Below are 22,333 nucleotides of genomic sequence, written 5' to 3' on the forward strand. Positions count from 1 at the left end.
CACATATTATTATTAAACAGCCCTTTCATCAAACTGCAAAATCAGCCTGGGGATTTCCATTTCCATAGAAATCTGAGACAAGTTGGGAAAAAATAGAAACATATTAATGCGACTATAAGGGTCATTCTTCTAAATAATGTTATATGGGTTGGGCAAGAGATGAGTCAGTTCTCATGTACTGCTTTGCTCACTCCTCTTGGTTCTGTTCTTGTGAAAGAACAAGCTTATCCAAAGCAGAGAAGTCTCACATATGATGAGAAAGATGAAGAAGGACTTGTTTAGGGTAGAAAACATGTAGGGGAGGGAAGGCTGACTTTAGTTGTCTTTCATTGTGTGAGTCACCAGATGACAGAGCCAAGACCAGTGTATAAAAAGTACAGGGCAGGCAGATTTCAGCTTAGTATTAAATTTTTTTCTTCAAGCAGATAGAGTTCTATAAACAGGAAAGACTGAACCATACGATAGATAGGTGCCCATCATTTGAAGTTTTCATCAGAGATGATGTCCTTCAACTGTCTTTAAATATTTCAAAATGTGTGTACCATGTAGAAAATTGGAACAGTGGTCTCCCAATTTGTTTTTTTAATTCTGTCACTTTGATTTTTGTTCCCTGAAGTCCCCTTACACACACACACACACACACACACACACACAGACTCATATACATATGTTTGTGCATGCATACATTTGCATGCAAAGAAACAGATATGCACAAATGTACACAGTGACCCACATCTAAATACACAAAGTGTAGCAAAGGGTTATTTAAAAAGTCAATCCTGGCCCTCCTCTGGTGGCCCAGCAGGTTAAAGCGCAGTGCTGCAAGCTGGCCACAGCCGCTTCAGTGCGAGTTCGAACCTGAGTTCCAGAGGTGACCCACTGAGTTCCAGAGGTGACCCACATGGTGCGGCAGACCTCTCTTGTCTCACCCCTGCTCCCCTCAGCAGTGTACTTCTTCAGTCTGCCTGTTCTGCTCCCCAGTCTGTCTCTGGTGAATCCTCTCACCCCCTGCACCTCCGATCTGCACTACAGTTCTGTATGCATAAGTAAATTGTTTAAAAATCTAAAAAATTTTTTTTAAAAAGTCAGTTCTACTGAAATCTAAATAAACTGAATTATGCCCATGTCAAATTCCAGGTTTTAATATTATGCAGTAGTTTTTCAAGATGTTGATATTGGTGGAGACTGGGTGAAAGGTATGTAGAAACTCCAGCTCAATCTCATCTCAATTTCCAGTAAATTCAGTTATTTCTTAATAAGTTTCATTTAAAAAAATATTATTTATTCATACAGAACTGGGGTACAGGCCAGAGTTGCAGGGGTGTGAGGTAATTCACCAGAGACAGAGTGGGGAGCAGAACAGGTAGTTTAAGCAAGTACACTGCTGAGGGCAGGTCAGGAGAGGTCTGCTGCGCCTAGTCAGTCACCTCCCTGGCTAGGGATCAAGCTCATGCTGAAGCAGTTGCCACTGCCTTCGTAATAAGTTTCTTTAAAAAAAAAAAGACAGAAAATGCAAAAGAATCAACCTGAATAGTGATTTTCTACTGGCACTAACAGGAGACTGTGGATGAGTAGCAGGAAGGCAGAGCACAGAAAAAAAAAAAATACAAACTTTAAAAATATTTTACAGTGAAAAGAAGTCTTTGTGTCTTTGTTAGCTTCTGGAATCCAAGCAGTTTTAGAGCATCACTGACGGGAAAATTGCAGTTAAATTCCCCCAGCTCCGTAGTTAATCCTAAATAAAGCTGTCGATACAGTATATGCACCGTGTTAATTAATTTTTAAGCATAACAGAAGAATGTGTAAAAATTTAGGAATGGAATAGAATAAATTGTTTTCCTCAATTTGGATCCCCATACTCCATTTTATAAATATCTTTCCCATGTGAAGGGTGGGTGCACAGCCAAAATAACTTATGCAGAAAGCCTGTCAGGTGTGGAACCAGGATGAAACAAAAATTAGTATTAGAGTTGAGGTTTATGAACCTGCACCATCCCAGAGTGGAAACTGAGATTAAAATCTTATATTTGGCATGAGCGAAGGAAAAGCAAAAACTCAAAGATTTTTAAAATTAACAATGCAATACCCTGGAAGGAGTCTATCAAAATTTAAGCCCCACATTAAAACAAGTGGCTGCTGACAGCAGGGATCTGTGTTTGTTGTCTTTTCTTCAGCCTTGGAATAATCCTTGTACATTGTAAAAATTCCATATTTCTGAAGAACTTCATATTTCATTTTTAGTAGTTCACATCACGAATTCACTTTTTCCCATAATGACCTTTGGCATTTGGTGTTACTTTGGGCGTTTTTATTTTACCAGTGAAGAAACTGAGGAAGAAAGAGGTCAATAAGCTGCCCCACGTCAAACAATTGCTAAAGACAGAGTTAGAGATTCCAGTTCAGGCAGTGTATTCTTACTCATCGTAACTTAAAGGCAAACAAATAGAAGCGTCATTACTAAATACTTGCATGGAGTGGTTTTGCATAAGTGTATTTCTGGACCTTAGAGAAGGTCTATTGTTTTACTGACTTCCTCAAAGTGATTTTAACTTTTATAAAAAAAAAATTCCTAAAAGTACTAACATTTTGAACAAGGAGTCTACTTGAATTTAAATGGTTGCAAATATTGAAGGGAGCAAAGGTTGTGATATGAACACATCTGAATTATTCCATGCCTGCGTGGCCCATCAGTCCACTTGGTGGGGTTGGTGGGAGGAGGATGGGGGAGGGGGCATAGAAACAGGAATTAGGGTGTAACTTGAACAGCCTGACCCCCACTCACTCATGAGGATATGTTTGGCTGTCAGGGGGAGCCAACTAGAACTGCAGTTTGAGGGCCCTCCCTGGTGGTGCAAGGGGTTAGAAGCAGCATTGCCACTTCAGTGAAAGTTCAATTCCGGCCCCAGACATTGCATTGGCAAAAATGAGGCTACCTTTCCACAGAATTATATTGCATTATTGGCACATATTATTATTAAACAGCCCTTTCATCAAACTCCTAGATAATAGGCCTCTTCTTATTTCCTATTATAACTATACCTTAATTTACAAAAGCAGAAAATGTAAATCAAGTAATGGCTGGGAAATGTGTGACTCATCCCAAAGGAATACAGAAGTTTCTCTCAGATTGTGCTAGGTCAAGTTTGACCACCACTCATGCCTTATAGAACTCACCAAACTAATTACAAGTTTCACCACTAGTGGAGAAACCAATTTCTATTGCCTAAAAGCTATGCTTTATGATTCAATTTACACCTAACTTGCTTGAGAAGAAACACTCTTCTAAGTTATTAAATGTTGGTCTATAGATGCTGACATCAGCCAAAAGCCAAGTTAGAATGTTTTAAAAATACTTTAACTCCAAAGCTCTACCTAATAAATACCAACCGGGACTAGTTTCAGAGTTTATACAGTTTTCTACAATGGATTTTTTTCTTGTCCTATGCTTCAGTATATTCTCTAATTAGAAAACTCTGATACAGATGGGATCCACTTGTATATGATTGCTGGAGGTCTGTGTGAGAGGCGCAAGCTTTTACCCAAAGCCTTGGATATGAAAAATGCAGTGATAGAGTCATGACATTGTGGTACTGGAACCACGCTTTTCTCAGTCCAGCCATGAGTGTGGTCAGTTTTAATGACACACTTAGCAAAATGTGTCACCTTGGACCCTAAACCTTTTCTCCTTGGTTTGATTTCTCTGTAGGCCTAAATACAGAATCATTAGTTGGCCGGCCATTTTCCCACTGCTTATTTTACTCTGAAATATAAATTAGAGTCCTTCTGTTTGATAATCCATAGCATCTAAATGCACTTCAGGAGATATCAGGTCTGTATCCATCATCACCAGTGACAATGAAGATATAGTATAGTTTAAGATATAACACTGTACCTGAATATGAGCTCAGGCATCTGTCTTTGTATCCTGAAATCAGGATGTGTTGGTTTGGACCTGAGTTTAAATTGCTGCAAGGGAGGTACATGTGTACAAGATTTGCTTTCATAGAATGCACCTGAGCTCGCTTATCACCCAGCACCTGTAGCATAACTCAACTTTTTCATTTTGAAGTCATTAGCACATATGTTGTAGTCATTACAAATCGAGCAAAATATAATTTTAAAAAAATTGGGGATTCTAGTCTCTTGGGTTTCTCCCTTTGAATACCAAGGTAGCATGAGACTGCACTACATTTGGTTTTGCAATGAGCTTTCCTTGGGAAAAAAAAGAAAAAAAACGAGTGATAAATTTGGCTACTATGGGATCCAGTAGATGATCATTTAAACGTGAAGTGATGATCCAGTGCAAACTGGGCAATCTAGAGTGGAAAGACCCACCACAGTTCCAGTCAGTTACTGACACTGAGGAATACAGATGATGTTGGAAAACATTTTAATTTATAAGTTAGAAATTATAAAACAAACAACAACACCTTCTAGCTTTGTAGAGGCAATGATATTTAAATAGGATCTTGAAGGTTAAGAAGTAATTATCTATGCAAATGTCAAAGTCAGTGAGTTGATGGACGATTCCTCCAGGCAGAAGGAACAACAAATGCACAAACATATTAAACAACGGGATGTTTGTAGTAAGGAGGCAGGCAAAGTGTGATGGGGTTGGAGTTGATAGCACAAGCCGTTTCACAAGCCATGACTGGAGCCTGCATTTTTCACTTGAAGGTGGGAGGATATGACTAACATAAGGTGGGTTTATTGTATTTAGATGAGTTGTTCTGGCAACTGGCAACATGTGTGAGTATGTGAAAGAGTGAAGGAAAAACTAAAAGCTGTCAACTAGTAAACCTTCTAGTCCATGCTAAGTTTCTGACATGGGTTCTGCCTCCTTTGACAATGGAGAAAGACAGTTCAATTTTTGTTTCCATTCTTTCTGAGATGGTCTGTCTCACAGTGGTGAGGTGCTATATCATTGTGGTTTTGATTTGCATTTCCTATCATAAGTGATGGTGAATAAGTCTTTATGTGTATGTAGGCCATCTGAATGCCTTATTTAGAAAACTGTTGAGGCTTTTTGCCATTTTTTTATTATGCTTTTTGTTTTGTTTGTTATTAGATTTTATAAGTAGTTTGCGTATTTTGGAAATGATCCCTTTACCAGACATACAGTGTGCAAATACTTTCTCCCATTCTATAGGTTGCATTTTGTTTTCGCAATGATTTGTTTGAAGACAGAAAAGCTTTTTGTTTTCTTACTGCTTAGAGTGAATTGTAACCTTATAATGAGTATTTAACATAGATTTGTAAAATTTTAAACAGTTATGGTCACAAAAACAAGAGAAATTTCAAGATGAGCAGATGTTTATTTTTGGTGGAGGGTGAGTGCAACGTGCACATATGGAGGAGAGAAAATGTAACCCCCAAATTATAATAATAAATAAGCTATAGTTCCATATATATATTTTTAAAAGACTGTTAATTGAGAAAGTGAGAAACTCAGCACTCAACAACAGTTTGTGCAAAAATGTAAAAATGTAAAGATGCTCCATGTAAAAATGTACAGGAGCCCAATTTCATCTGGTTTTTGAGAAGGGCATAGTTTTAAAATTAAGTTTGCCTTTAGAGTATGTTAGTTTAAAATCAATTAATTGAATTTTATCAAGATGCTTGGCATTTCAAAGTAGAAAACTTTGTTCTAAAAGCTTCTGATAAATAAACTTTTGCTAAATTAAATTTATTTTAGTTAGAATTTCTGAACCTCAGAACTTTTGCTATTTTGAAACTAAGAATTGTTTTCCGGGGGTACTGTTTTGTATGTCATGGAATATTTAGCATCATCTCTGACCGTGACACACCTCCCTTCCATGGGGATGATCAAAAACGGCTCATAACATTGGCAGATTTCCTTGGAGGGAGATCTTCACCTAACTGAGAACCACTGTTTTCAACTCAATTCATCCAATTTTCTGAAAACCTATGTAAATCAAATGGTAACTGCTCTGTTAATATCGAAATTGTTTACATTATACATTGCATGGAGTATGTGAACAGAATGGCCTTCTACCAAATCATGGCATGAAGGAAGGGAATTCCACAAATGAGGGCTGTTCTGGGAAAAGAGACTTCACCCAAGGCTTGTCTCTGAATTGAGGAGCCAGTGAGGAGAAGAACCAAAGCTGATCCTGGGTGACAGTAGCAAGTAGGAGACAACACACCATTATTGAATCTGTCTCTACAGGCAAATCATGTTTTAAGAATATCACTTTCAAGTTTTCCATCAGACTGACAGACCAGATTTACTTAACCACATTCCATGTGCCTGGCACCGGGAAAGAGACAGTTTAAATAAAACATAAATACCCTAAAGGAGCTTTCTGTTATCTGATTCTCCTGGAAACACAAAAGTTGTTTTTCAATAGAAATGGCTGCATTACGCAAAATTGGCCTTAGCTTCAGCTTTGGATGAGTTTGCTCCCAAATTCAGCTTTGTAGAAATATTGTGCCAATATGTCACAAACAGAAATATGCTAAGACCTCGCCACTTTTCTTTTCTGCCTAATTCTGGAAGACACAGTATCTATTTGAGCACTCAATAAAGTCTGTCACTGTCGTCTGCAGAGATGCTGAGAGCTTTCTCTGTTCTGCTATGGTTCTGAAATGAGACTGGCTTGCGAGGTTTGAAGGGGGCAGACTCTCATCTTGAAATCCCCATTATTTTTGGAACCACATGCTGTTTAAATTTTTACAAATCTACATTAAATGATTACTGTTAGAATAACATTCACTTGTAAGCAATTTAAGTAGCAACTTTAAATGTCAGTGCCCATGCTACTATAACAGTGTGGGCAGTTAATCACAGAGGAATTCATTGCAACACCATTTCACATGGGTCCTACTTTATTAGATGAAATTGACAGGCAGATAATGCAAAGTTGTCTGAGGCTAGTTATCAGATCTCACATCATTGTAGGTTGTCAATATTTGGGTTAAAAATACAAGTTCCGGGTCCTCCCTAGTGGCTCAGCAGGTTAAAGCACAGCACAAAGAAGCTTAAGCCACTTCCGCATGAGTTCTATCCCGCCTGCCCTGGAGCTGACCACATGTTGTGGCAGACCTCTCCTGACCTACCCGCTGCTCCCCTCAGCAGTGTACTTTGTCGATCTGCCTGTTCTGTACCCCACTCTGTCTCTGGTGAATTCTCTCACCCTCCGCATCTCTGGCCTGTACCCCAGATCTGTACGAATAAATAAATAAATTTAAAAAATTATTTAAAAAAATACAAGTTCCTTCAGTGGTGTTAAATATAATTGTGCACATTTGGACTGTTCTGTACAGAAGCCCCATCACTTTTAGCCTGCTTGGTCCTTAATAAATTTATTTTTTAATAAAAGTGTCAAGAATTGACTTATGTACAACTTTTAATAATACCTAAAGTTTATTTTAGGTATAAAATTAATCAAACACTCATTAAAATTCTCTCTGATGTTCTTTTTTATATTTATAAACAAATAGAGACCTGAATAAAACTTTTTACTTTCATTATTTTTGTATAATCATCTGCTAGGTCTAAGCACAGTCATCTGCTTTCTCCAATAGCTCATCAGTTATTTTACCAAATCTTTAGTTTGAGAAATATTAAATAAAGGATAATACGTTTACAGAAGGGACATAAATGCACTTAGACTACACATATAACTAAGCAACGTTATTATGTAACATGACTTGGGCATAATCTTAATGTTCATTAATTCATTCATTCACTCAAAAAGTATTTAATTTCTAAAATATACTGGGCACTGTTTGAAGCAGCCAGAATTCTTTCATGAAAAAAAGAACTTTTTAACATCATGGAGTTTGTATTCCAGTAGGATAAACAATAAGCAAAGTAAATAAGCAAATACATATATTATTTTTTAACTTAATGACATACCATTATTTTATATCCTGTTAATATTTTGACAGTATCAGGTGTAGATGTGGTCAGTACTAAGGGAAGAAGATTAAATCAGGTGACGTTGACTTGTAACACTGTATATGATTTAGAGTAAAGAATCACACCTCCTTACAACCAATGTTGCTTTAATAAAGTAAAAAGGTAAAGATGGGAATCAAAGAAGAAAAAGAAAAAATCAGGAGAATTGGAAGTGAAGGCTCTGGGCAGGAGGGGGAGTGGTGCTGGCTGGTTAAAATAGGCTCCCTGAGAAGGGGATATTTAAGGTGATAACTAAAAGAGATGACTAATGGGGTCAAATAAGTATGGAGGGGAGAGCATTTGACTCAGAAGAAAAGAGTTGGTGAAGAATTCCTGAGATGGAAAAGCACTGGCTGTGGAGAAGCAATGAGGAAGCTAGAGATGGCCTCAGTGGAATTAACTCACCTTTTAAGTTTTTGCTAACTCAGACAGTGCAAGCATTTCAGAACTTATCACCTACTCTATCTACCACTTAATTAAAGTGGTAATTTAAAAACCCCAGATGTTAGGTTCACAAATGAAGCGGACACACACCCTCCACACACACACATGCTCACGTGTGGTAATGGGAGTGATAACAAAGTAAGAGGAAAGGTTTCCTTTGAGAGTTTATAGGCCAGGCATTTGCTAAGCATTCTAAATGCACCAGGCCATTTAACTCTCCCTGCATCCCTGTAAAACACAAACCAATTCAATGTAATTTATGGGTTTGAGGCGTAATGCCATATCCTCGGAACCTTAGTTTCCTCCTTACAATGAGATGCTATAATAGTAGCTACCTTGTTTTTATGTTTTGGTGTTAAATAGGGCAGACATACAAGGGGCAGGCATCACACAGTTCCTGAGACGTAAATGTTAGTTGTTGTCCTTGCTATAGTTCATAATTAAGACAGTAGTCACTGGTTTCAACTAAGAAATCATTGCTTTCCCAGGGAAGGGACGACATAGAAGAGACATCCTGCCCCAGACAGAAAGCTACTGTGGAAGCGATGGATGGGTGACTGGAGGCAGGAGGAAGGTGCATGGGCTATCTCCTGAGGGAACAGGTGGAATAGGCCAGACACTAGAGAAGATGCCAAGTTCTTCTGTTCGAAGCCTTATAATTTGGCAGGCAGAGTTGAAAATAGATGTCAGATCATAATGGGGTACCTTGTGTTGAAGACTTTGGATGGCACTTCCGCAATCAGGAACTCGACAGGATTTTAAACTAGAGAGTAACGTGATCAAAATGTGCGTTTTAGAATAATTGCTGTAGTTACAGGGTTACGAGCAGTTTAGAATGGGCCAGAATTAAATAAAAAGAAAGAGGTGCGGATTTAACTTAATGTTCAGCAAGAGAAGTAGCATCTAATTACGATCTGTTAATGCAAGGAATAGCTTTGTTTCTTTGTTACAAACAATGCATTACTATTTGGGTGAGAGTGGGGAAGAAGAGGATCAATAACAACAATACCAAGGAAGAAATACAAAGCTAGCTCATATCATTTTCAAAAATATCCCTAGGTCGACTGAGTTGTAACTCCCTCTGGGATCTCACATCTATCAAGCTTGAAATCACTGCAGTTATTCTTCTCGGGAGCCAATAGATGAAAAGCAGAAATTTATACGTGCAGTATTTCACAATTCTTCCTTTTCGTTCTTAGTTAGATTTCATACTCTGAAAACCTGGATTTCTAGCATGCTACTTAAACATGAATCTTCTGCCAGGTCATGTAACTGAAATGAATGCTGGCATGGACAGATAAACAAGTGAGAGGAAATGGAGGAAAGGAAAACTCAGGTTACAGCAAATTAATGGCACCAGGAGCAAAGGCATTTAGTCTTGATTGCTCACACAGAATCTCATTGCATCCCATTATATTAGAGGCTCCCACAAACCACATTTCTACATCCATAATTTCTACATCCATAATTTCAGCTAAAATCCCTTCATTTCACCTGAATTATCCAAGCAATTACAGTTATAATTTATTTTTGCTCAAATTACTTCAAAGTTGTGCCTCAAAGCACTTTTAAAACAAAATTACCCTTTATTCCACCTTTCGCAGTTTGTTCTGGAATGACTTCCCCTCTCATTTTCTTCCTGATGATGATACTAGGCTATTGTATTAAAGAAAAATTATAACCGAAATTGGGAATGCATCTTTTAACAATTCCCAGACAACTGAGTGTGAAAAGATTGAAATTAGATTTTTTTAAAAATTCTCTTTACCCTTACAACTGAGATGGAAAAAGGCATAAAATGATGTAAAAATAAACCATTATATTATTGAAAAAAAATATTGGTTATAAAAAAAGTTCTCTTTAACCATTTCCCTCAATTCATTGCCACTCCTTCCTGTCCAGCCCTCCCTCCTTCCCCATCAAGAATCCTGATAATGAGTATTTATCGAGTAGTTTTCTTTGCATTCAAGTACACACACACACACAGTTATTCATTTAATTTTTTTATTTTTAAATATAAATATATGAGAATACAGGAAAATGATTTAAGAGGCCAGAGTTTAGATGTATTGGCCATTAATCGTGTTCAGATAGAAACAACTTTTCTGTGTCTAAGTTCCCTCATGTACAAAATTGGTATGATAATATTACAGATTTTGCCAGGTTCTTGTGAAGAGTAACATTTTGGTACCCGTACAGTAGTGACGTCAACACTCAGTAATAGCTAGTGGTGGTGGAGATAGTGATAGTAGCATTGTAACAGCACCAGCAGTATTAGAAGTTTTAAAAATACTTTGATTTTTTTTCATTTATACTAATTATTCTATGATTTCTTGATGACATGTATGTATCTGTCTCTCTATTTTTGATATCTTGCCTTGTCTACTATAATCTACTGTATAGTATTCCATTGTATGTGTTATTATAGTTAATATAACCATTCCCCTCTCACGGTACACTAAACTTGTTATCCATTATTGCTTTTATTTTGTTATTGTGAACACAGTTTCTGTGAAAATCACCACATAACACAATGAGTTTTCCTAGAGTAGGAAATGTGACAAACCAGATTAGGAAGGGACAGGCACATTTTGTTTTCATAGATACTGCCATTGATGTCCAATGTATACTCCACACTGAATAAAAATATAAATTTCACCAAAATTTTGGCGTTGTCAAATTGTTAAATAAGTGATTATGTTTTATCCCATTATGTACTAATTTGCAGCTCTCCACTAGGAGAGTTGACATTTGTTAACCTGGAACTCATTTAGAGGATGCTAGTCATACAAAATTCTGGCAGGAATGGAGTAGGCATGAGCAATACAGCAAAGCACTCTAGGGTTTTTAGGATATAAATGGGATTTCCTAGGAGATGAAGTTGGAGAGGTTAGCTAGGAGTGGAGAATAAACTGTAGGCGTTTGTAAGGTATTTGCATTTTATTTTGAGTAAGAAAGATTTATTTATTTATGCATACAGAATTGGAATATAGGCCAGAGGTATAGAAGGTGAGAATATTCGCCTGAGACAGAGTGGGGAGCAGAACAGGGAAATCTAGTGAAATACACTGCTGAGGGGAGCAGCGGATGAGGCAGGAGAGGTCTGCTGCACCATGTGGGTCAGCACACTGGTCAGGGATCGAACCCGTGCTATAATGGCTTGGTGCTGCAGTTTAACCCCTTATACCACCAGGGAGGCCCTTATCATTAAATCTTTTTTTTTTTTTTTTTTTTTAGATTTTTATTTATTTGTACATACAGAACTGGGGTACAGGCCAGAGGCTCAAGGGCGGTGAGAGGCCTCACCAGAGACACAGTGGGGAGCAGAACAGGCAGATCCACGAAGTACACTGCTGAGGGGAGCAGCGGGCGGGTCAGGAGAGGTCTGCCACGCCATGTGGTCACCTCCGGGGCAGGCGGGATTTGAACTCATGCGGAAGTGGCTTTAGCTTCTCAGTGCAGTGCTTTAACCCGCTGCGCCACCAGGGAGGGCCATCATTAAATCTTAAATGACATCTCTGCAGGAGATGTGCTCACCCTTTTACATATATGGAAACTGAGGCACAAGGACATAAACTCACTTTCTCTAACTCTTGACAGTTGTTTATCTTTGATACTAAACTTCAAAGCCAGCTCTTCCAAGATTAGCTAGATAAACTTTTGGGTAAGTGCTATGCACTGTGCTAGGTACCACAACGAAGCAAGCTGAGAAGCTGTTTCCTTCCTTCAAAGACAGTGGCTACCAGAGCTATGGATTTTAAACAAGTGAATGCAAAGACTATTGACTCAGATTAGACTCTAGAAAAGAGTCTGGACAAGAGAGAAGCTAGAGAATATACTAAGTAAGCAAGACATCATAAGAAGTAAAAATCAAGCATAAAATGAGGTGATAGTGAGGAATGAATATTAATTAGTATGGGTGGTTAATTGGATGTGTGTGAGGGGAGAGTTGCGAATATCCTGGTAATAGAGTGGCTGAACTGGGCAATGGTAACAGGACTAGAGAGGATGGAGTGAAGACGATAATTGGGCATTATAACCAGCTAAAGCACTTAAGTAAATACGCCCTGAAAGTCCTAGTGTAAGCCACCAGTGATGAATCCGAGGAACATCCCATGGGTGTGTGTTTAATTGGAAAAGATATTTGTGTGCAGAGTTAGGTTATTGGACAGTAAAACTGAAATATCCTTCAAATTTTCTCCTCTTTTCCAAGTAGTCATCTGTAATGTTGAGGCTCTACAGTTAAATTAAACATTATGGTTGTTATTAACGTTTTACTATTTAAAGTACACAGCAACATAAATGTTCCCACTGCTTTATATTTCATAAGAAACACAGTTGACAGCTCCAGACTTAGACAATTTTGTTCAGATTTGTTGTTTCTCCTTTATGCTTTTTATTAATTACATGAGCTTCTAGAGTGCTGAAACAGATTAACTAATAAAATCTATTCTTTAAAGCATTTTCCTTAATCATTTCAGTATCCTAGAATTGTCTCTTTGGCACCCTTTAGAAACCTATAGTCTCTTTGAGATAAGTAGAGTAAGATACTGAAGGAAATGAAAAAAAAAAAATCCTAGTGTTATTGAATCATAGCACATGCTGTCAGGCGGGGAGAGGGGAATATGAGAGGATGATGCTTGTTACACATAGTGAGGTAAACCTCACTATAGGCTAAGCCTTTTTCTGGCTTACAAAATCTTTCATAGACTCTTCCAGCACCAGTCCAATCGAGAGGGAGGACTATCATTGTTACAGGGCAGCCCAGTGTGAACTGGGCCACCTGTCTGTGGGGCCTCACCCATGCACTTACAATTCATTTGTACTGAAGGCGCACACAAAAGGGTCAAAATGGGTATTTACAAAAGGGGAAAAGAAAAGGAAACAACAACTGGAATATCTTACCGGATCAGCTAACTTGGAGCTCTGGTAACATACTAACAGAAAGCCCCAGGTTCTGTGGTCTGGAGAGCCATTTCCCCGAGGGAGCCCAAGCTGTAGCAAATGGCACCCTATTTATCCCTCAAAGTCCCAGAATGCCTGCTTAGCTCCGCCCTTGGGTCCTCACAGTTCTTTCCTTGGTGCTGCTGGGAGTTGTAGTTTTCAACCACTGGAGTAGGGGTCAGAGTCCAGAAAGCCGGAGTAGGGAGTAGAGTCCACAATACTCTGCAGAGTTCCTTGAGGACATCCTTTCCCCCTAACATCATGACCATAGTCCATCTGCCATAAAAATCATTAGACTACTTGAAGGGTGGACTTTGACATTTGTCTTCATGGATTTCAGCCAGCGTGCAGGAATGCAATACTGATATATCAACATTCACACATTCCCTTGGTTGAGTCTTGGCCGTCTTTCTAAACTAGCTTTGCCATTTTAAGTCAGGTACTGAGGTGGCAGAGTGGGTAATGCTAGCAACTTGACCAAATTATAGCAGCGTGTACCTGCATGACCTTGAACATACTCTTTCAGACCTTTCTCTTAACTCAGCTCTTCTCTTCCTAAAGCTCCCCTTCCTGATGCTTCCCTCTGATATTCAATGGCTCCTTCAAAATAAGTTACTTTACTTCATGTCCACTGAAATTAAAACTCTACATGGGTTGTTGATTAAAAATAGTTAAAGAAATATCATGTACCAAATTCTTCTATGTACTCTTTACTCTTTGCAATATATGTTTATATCTTAATGATCAGTTAACCCAGAATGGAGGCATTTTGTGGTACTCCCAGTACACAGGCCAGGATTGTCTCTATCTGGGAACTGAGGCTTAAAGAAACAAGACCATTTTCTTTTTCTTTAAAGATTTATTTATTTATGCATACAGAACTGGGGTACAGGCCAGAGGTGCAGAGGTGGTGAGAGGTTTCACCAAAGACAGAGTGGGGACCAGAACAGGCATTTTAATGAAGTACACTTTGAGGGGAGCAGGGGCAGACAGCAGACCTGCTGTGCCATGTGGGTCACCGCCCTGGCCAGGGATCAAACTTGTGCTGCAGTGGCTGCAGATAGCTTCATAGTGCTGAGCTTTTTAACCCATTGTGCCACAAGGGAAGGCTCAAGACCGTTTTCTAGAGGTCACACTCTTAAGAAGTAATTTGTCTATGATTATCAAATCCTGACCCTCTTGTCCTCATTCCCTGCCTGGTCTGCCCTGTAGGTCTGACAGTACTGAAAGCTGGTATGATGATTTGATTAAGGAATCTTACTACATTTCAGTAATTGAGAATTTTTGCAGGCTTATGTGGAACTATGATCATGGTGATTGTGGGGAAGGTAGTTCTTGGTGATTACATGGGAGAGGGCGGTCATCACCACCTCCACAAATCCTCCCTAATGCCCAGTCAAACCTCGGAACAAATAGTGAAAATTGACAACTGAAACATTCCTGCTTCTGAACATTTGCAAGTCTCTGTTTCTTGGGCGTTTCAGCATCACAGTGTGTGGTAGTTCACGAGAGTGTGGGTGGGCACAGCATGCATTTTGGAAACACAAATCCGGTGAGTCATGATTGGAAGGTGGTTCCTCATAATCTGAATTTCCTGGGTGAAAACTAGCACTCAAAAATTAACCGGCTGGTTAAAAGATCTCATTTCCTACAAATATTTTCCCACGTAGCTTTGTTCTGTTTTCAAATTTTTAGTGTCCACATTTGTACTCCTGTGGATGGTCATGTGCATGGATATGTATGTATCTATATGTGTATATGAGTGCGCATGTATTTAAAAGCCTGTAGGTGTGTACATGTGTGTGTGTGTATGCAATTTGTGTGTATATATGTGGAGTGTTTGTGTGTGTTTGTGTATATGTGTGTTCTTACTGTGTGTGTTTGGGTGTGTGTGTGTGTGTATTTGGGGGGGTGTTTAATCTTCATCTCAACAAACATCAGGAACTCCCCCACCCCCATTTTGATGCCAGAACATCAAAGATTGAGCAGAGTTACTATAAATCATTACAACTGAGATATAGTAGCTGCAAGGCTTCCAATTTTAGTCTCCAGATTTGAAAGGTGGGCCATTTGAAAGATCAACCAAATGTTATGTTTGTAATTTCTGACATTGAATTTTTTTCTAAAGCTTTTGCTTATTTGAAGTTTTATGCCTCCAGGGTCTGCTGCTAATACTCTGCATGCTCTACTTTCATGGTTCAAAACTTTTTATATTTATAACTACTCTCATAGGGAAAAATACGTGTAATTATAGCCATTCTTCCTCCGACCCTTCCCCCCCCAACCTCCTTGCTCCTTTGTTCTGTGGTGATTTGATGATTTCCCCCTCTCAAGTGTATTCACAGTTTCTTATCAAATGAATCTCCTTCACCCTCTTATTTTCTTAACAAAGTATGACATTGTGGAAGCACTGAAAAAAGTTTTTCATGAATAATGATCACTTGTAATTATCATATCAATTGTACATATAAAACAGCACTTCTAAATTACTAGAGGGTGATTAGAAGCCATTGATTAAACTAAATAGTTTTAAACATTCATCTAACAAACTCCATACACTATAAATTTATTTAGTAAACTTTTGCTTTCTAAATAATACATAGAAAATTCCTCCCTACCCCAATAGCAGATAATATTTGGTTGTTGGTGCTGTTCCTAAGTACCTGAAACCCTAGCAAGTATCAGAGAGGAAATAGTTCCATACAGAGCTAACACTTTTATGTCAGGTTCTTCCCAAGTGCTTTGTGTATGTTAATTTTAATATCCAAATGAGATTTTTCAGTAGACACTCTAGGATACCCATTTTACAGGTGAGGAATTTGAGGCTCTGAGATACTAAGCAGCTTGTATACTACTGTGATATTGAGCTCACAATTCTGAGAAAGAAAGAAACTCATGTTCAAAATGGGCAATAATGGCTCCTTAGCCTAATAGGAAAACATACACATATTGATGGTTTATTCATTGACTAAGTAATTATTGAGTTCACAATAGATGCTGGACACAGAGATAAATAAGACTCATCCTGCCCGTGGACAGTCTAGTGACAGCAGAATGATTGCAAACTGATAAATTACAGTGCACCGAAATAGATATTAGCATTTAGGCAGGAACAAAGTACTATGGGAGAACATTAGCATATTTTTTTCCAAGGGATAAATGTGATACTTTTTATACACTTGCCACTTTTCTTCAGCAAGAGAGAATACAATTAGAACAGGAAATTAACATATTTGAGGAAAGAAAAGGATTAAAGAGTCATAAAGGGATTTTTTTCTGACTATATCCTGTAGTTTGTGCAGAGATAATCCCATTCTTAATTAAACACTCAATCAATATAGGTTTTTTTTTTAATTGCCAAAAATGCTGAGTATAGAACCACAACAAGGCAAAATTGTAAGATTTTCCCTCTTCTTCCAACCTCCTTTCCTAGAGTAATGTGGCAGAGAAACTCTTAAGCTATTTACTGGGACTCCCTGGTGGTGCTGGGGTTAAGTCTCAGCTCTATGAAGCTATCCACAGGGCCAGGGAGCTGACCCACATGGCCCAGCAGACCTCTCCTGTCCTGCCCTCTGCACTCCTCAGCAGTGTATTTCAGTCAGTCTGCCTGTTCTGCTCCCTGTTCTGTCTCTAATGAATCCTCTAACCTCCTAGACACTTCTGATCTACACTCCAGTTCTTGTATGCATAAATAAAATAAATATTTTTTAAAATATCATTTACTATTGAGATAGCCCAGAGCATGCAACTGGCTGGTTGTATCAGTGACTGGCTGGCTCTATCTGAGTTTGAAAAAGTCACATATTTCTTTTTTCTTTTCTTTTTTTTTTTAAAGATTTATTTATTTGTGCATACAGAACTGGGGTACAGGCCAGAGGCTCAGGGGCGGTGAGAGGCTTCACCAGAAACAGAGTGGGGAACAGAACAGGCAGATCGATGAAGTACACTGCTGAGGGGAGCAGCGGGCGGGTCAGGAGAGGTCTGCCGCACCATGTGGTCACATCGGGGCAGGCGGGGATCAAACTCATGCAGAAGTGGCTTTAGCTTCTCAGTGCTGTGCTTTAACCCGTTGCGCCACCAGGGAGGGCAGAAAAAGTCACATATTTCTAAGTCTTAATGCTGTGGATCTTAATATGGCCAGTCTGGGGTACAGTCTAGATCTTTGTGTTTTAAAAGTATCTCAGTGTATTCTTTTGTACACCCATATTTATCAATGACTAGTACAAAAATCCCCATGAATCGGAAATGTTCTTTTCATTACCTCATTAGAGTTTATGGGTTGGTAAGTAAAAATTTAAGTTTCTAGAAACAGATTTCAGTTTGTTACTGTTCATGTGCCCTCTGAAGACCTGAGCCCCCACTAACATGAGGCCTTTCTGCAACCTTCTTTCACTGGCCAGTTGATTCTCTTTCTACCTTGGAGTTAACCTGTCTTATCCTTGTCACTAGTTCTGAATCTTTTATAGCCTGCAAACACCTTCTTGCCATGATCTAGATTAAATAATCTAGAAAGGCAGAATGAATGGTTGTCTAAAACGCCATCCTCAAAAGTAATAATTTAATTCTGCAACTAAAACGTTTATAAAATTGACCCAGTCACAAGCACTCTTGGTCTTTATTCTGTATCTATTGGGAATGAAAGACTGGGGTGCTTCAGTGGTGGGAGCCCTGAGGTAACTACACCTGAGGGGGGAATTCTGACACTTCTAAAATACAAACAAGGCTGTAAAACCATGGTACATCAATTAAAAAAGAAGAAACAGAGATAAACAAGATTGTTTCTAAAGGCCTTCACAGATACAATGCATGATCTGAGTTTCTTAGCTATTTAACTGCGCTAAGGATATCATTTACTCCTTGATGACGTAATTTCAGCCTTGATTCCCAAAGGAATGATTTGATGTAGGAACCCAAGCATAAGCCTGGTTCGAGAAATGTCTAAAATAACTGAAAGATCAATCACATCTTGGTTATCCAACAAATTGGTTAAGCAATTCATTTAGCAGCAAACTGTATCAGCATTGTATCTATGCGATCCTCGCAGAGATGAGCTGCATAAAATCTGAACGTGGGCCATTTGGAGAAATACAGTGTACATAGATAATAAGACTCCTTCCCAGGCAGGGATCTCTTCCTTTCCTTCCCACTCAGTCTGAGGTCTAACTGGGGTCAGTCGTAACAACTGGTTTCTCTGTTACACGGAAGGAAGAGCACAAGCTATGAGTAAATTTATGCAAGCAGAGCAAGTGCTTTTTTCTTAGAGATGACTCTGAATCAGCTAGGAACTTGAGCACCCCGAGAAATGGCAGCCATATTAATACCTCATGATGTGTGGAAACAGAAAAGATTAAACAATCAGAAAGCAACCATGTTGAAAAGATGCTTCATTTCTCGGTCCCTGACTCACTCGACTTCCATCAAATAAGCTGTAAAGCTTCCTCGAGCTTACTGCTGCCTGGGATTGCTTAGGCCACAGGTGTGCACCTGCTTACTTATGGAGCTATTTTTTCTCCAGTTCCTGAATGAAAATATATTCCTTTAGATTTGAACTTGATAGAAGATCCAGTTCTTAGAGGTTTTGAATCAATTTCAGGTGGTATTAGCTTACATTTATGCATTTTAAAATGGTCATAAGAACTATTTGAACTCTCCCATATTGATCTCTACGTGTATTTTTAAAAGATTTAGCAAGAAACAAGCAGAAATGTTTTCAGGAGGGGCTTGTCTGTTCTCTCATAGGGGCATTTTTATTCATCTTAGTGAATGCTCCTGGCCAAAGTAGGTAATATTTCTCTTTATGGTTATTTCCCTTTCAGAATCACACTTCTCTTTGGTCTAGATATTTCCTGGGTACCTACTATAGTCTCTTTCCTTCCTCACCACCCATCTCCCCACCTTCTTAATCAAATACAATTTTTACCACATGTCTGTTGGCAAAGCCTTGCCGCATTAATCCTTGCTAATGACTTTCTCAAATTGGAATAGGTAAAACAAAACTCTTGAAGCAAGGATTTAGAGAGTGTAGAACCTGTACCTTATAGAATGCTAATGTACCTAGTAGAGCTTGGGGTGGAGGGAGGTAACGCTGGAAGTTCTGTGGGCTGGATATGGTGCCCAGCCAGAGCACACTTGCTCTTCAGTCCCGAGGTGAGAGTGTGATGGTCCCAGAGGTTGTGCCCAGGCCTCCTGTACCAACTCCAAAATGCAGGCAGAATCCCCAAGCTGGGACAGCAGGCCTCTGAAGGTCTGACCTAGAATTTCCAATTCTAGTAAATGAAAGCAAGTAGTACAGAAGCCAAAAGAGAGTCTGGAGACTAATCATCTAGACAAGAAAATGGATGAAGCATTGTGTCTAAGACATATAAACATGTAAGTTTTAATGCTCAAAAAGAACTTAGGGCAAAGAATGGACAACCACATCACCAAGTTTTTCTTTCAAAGGAGAATTCCCTACATCAACAGTTCTTCTTCGGAGAAATAACAAAGATATTACAGATACACTGGAAATAGGTTTTATATTCTGGAAAGTTATTAAAGTTTCCCCCTGATTTCATGGTTTTGCAAATAAGTTTGTAGAAGATAACTAGCTGAAAATACTAAGTAAATATCTGTGGAGTGACCAAGTCAATGACCGAATACATAATTAAAAGAATAAATTTTTCATTGAACAAGCCTATTTTCCAAGACTTCAGGCATAGATGAAAATTCGCTCTGCCCAACAGCTATTTATAACCTCTTATTCTGTTTAACCCAGGCTTGGCAGAAGAGAGGTTATATAACTTGCCTCCAGGGCTCACTGTGGTCATTTCTTAAACCTTTAGTGTCTGCTCCAGACTCAGCTAACTGACTGAAATGGTGCTCTTAGAGGTCACTGATGTCTAAGTTGTTAAATTCCAAACCATTCTTCGCAGTCCACATCCATCTTGCTGTAGTAAACAGTAGACTAGGACACAATGTCTTTATCCAGATCTATAAAACAGTAGTAATTATGAATTGCAAATTCATAATTGAAAATGTAATTGAAATGTGCTTGAAATACAGCATCTTTATCTTTTGTGTGTGTGTGTGCTATTTAAATACCCATTTAAGTTTCCTTTCTGCTGAGGTTGTGAAAGTGAGATCTCAACCAATTTGGGGTGTCCTTCTCTGCTATGCTTAGAGTTCTGGTCTTCAAGCCCCTCTCTGCCCCCATTGGCCTCTTCACACACACACACATGCAAACACGCATGCACGCACACACACTTTTCCTTTGAGTTTTACCAAGGATGTAAGGCAAAAAAGACTTTGTATCTCAGTCTTGTAGAGGTGAAGCATCTGTCCTGGGTATGCACTGTGGACTAGGGGCCTCGGGGAGATTGACTCTCTCGGGGCATCTAATATCTGATTACAACTTTTTCATTTTGCTTCTCCCAACCTGGAGAATCTTTAGGTGGCTTGGGAAAGGAAGTTTCTTTGTCTGTACTTACCCTAAACATAATTTCCCTAACTCCTCTCTATGCCTTGATGTCCCAAAGTCTCTTAAAACTCAGAAGTCAAGTTTTGATTTATAGTTTTTTGTTGTATCCTACCTACCTTATAGGTATGTGAAAGATGTGTTCATCTCTGAGAATATTCTTAGTATATTTTTTCTGAAATTAAAGTTACTAAAACCAAAGACTTCACTGTATAATAACAGAGCCCTCCAGAAAAACAGGAGTGTTTGTTAAGTTATTAACAGTATAGAAGGCCTATTTACTTCCTTGTGGATTATTATTTGACCTTTATTGGCATGTGACCTCGAAACTTACAATTTATAAGTTTGATTTTGTGATTTTTTTCTTGTTATTTTTTTAAAATAATATAGTAGTTTATTTTTACAACATTTTTGCCTTTTGCCATCTCAGTTGTAATCCCCATTAGCTTCCTACCACCAAATCACCCTTGTGCCATCACCATAGATCATTACCCGCTCCCCCCCTTTGATCTCATTCCCCACTCCATCCCCATAAAATGTCTCTGGTCTATAGTTGTTCATTATTATTATTATTATTATTATTATTTCTTGCCTGGTGCTTTATACTGCTGCTATGAGTGAAACCATCCAATATTTTTCCTTTTACTTCTGGCTTATTTCATTAAGCATGATCCCTTCCATCTTGTTATTTTTATTTAGAATTATTTTTGCATTTCAGGATGATGAATGTTCATTTATATCTTATGGTTTTGTTTTTAGATTTATGTCTTTAAAATATGTTGTATTTAGCACTGGTTGTAAGGTTGGGACCTACAGTATTTTGAGTCATTTAGTTTATTATTTGTTCTATTATTATTTAATAATCCTTTTCCCCTTTGGCTTACATCCCATATTTACCTTGTAAAAAGTTTTTCTTACGAAGTATCTGTTTCTAGACCTATATTCTCCTCTACTCTCTCTTACACTGCTTTATTCATTGTAGATTCTTAATAAATTTTAATATCTTATAGGGATATTTTCATTGCTATTTTTTAATTATTTCAAAATTTAGAGTTCTGGCTTAAGTTTTCGTTGTTATTTTACATTCTTAACTTAAACTCCCATTTAATAAATTATGTAGTTTAGCAGCTTATACCCTAAGCAGTTTATAGTTCCAATTATAAGCTAATCAGTAATAATGATGGTAATATATCCCAGTTTGAAATAATAATGATGGTAATATGTCCCAGTTTGAAATTTCAAACTGGGAATTTAAAGATACTGATTTTCTGTTTGTAACTCAGAGGAAAGAAGGCGAAAGCTTCCTCTCTGCCTTTTTCAAGAACTGTCACTGTCTTTTCAGAGTGTGGAAGGAGAACACCATGAAAAAGCCGTGGAACTACTCAAAGCTGCTAAGGATAGCGTCAAATTGGTGGTCCGATATACCCCGAAAGTTCTGGAAGAAATGGAGGCTCGCTTCGAAAAGCTACGGACTGCCCGGCGTAGGCAGCAACAGCAATTGCTAATCCAACAGCAGCAGCAACAACAGCAGCAACAAACACAGCAAAACCATATGTCATAGGTGAGCC

General features: G+C 38.4%; 1 protein-coding gene across 1 annotated transcript in view; it reads left to right on the top strand.

The window, feature by feature from the left end:
* The window catches only part of LIN7A (lin-7 homolog A (C. elegans)), a 103,190-nt gene that overhangs the window by 72,783 nt on the left and 8,074 nt on the right, over positions 1-22,333 (top strand). The window contains exon 5 of the mRNA XM_004675854.2: positions 22,108-22,326. Coding sequence (XP_004675911.1) covers positions 22,108-22,326 — 219 coding nt within the window. The remainder of the gene's footprint in view (positions 1-22,107; positions 22,327-22,333) is intronic.

This window comes from Condylura cristata, unplaced genomic scaffold (genome assembly GCF_000260355.1).
Source record: "Condylura cristata isolate star-nosed mole 26May11 unplaced genomic scaffold, ConCri1.0 scaffold00004, whole genome shotgun sequence".
NCBI classification, from domain to species: Eukaryota; Metazoa; Chordata; class Mammalia; order Eulipotyphla; family Talpidae; genus Condylura; species Condylura cristata.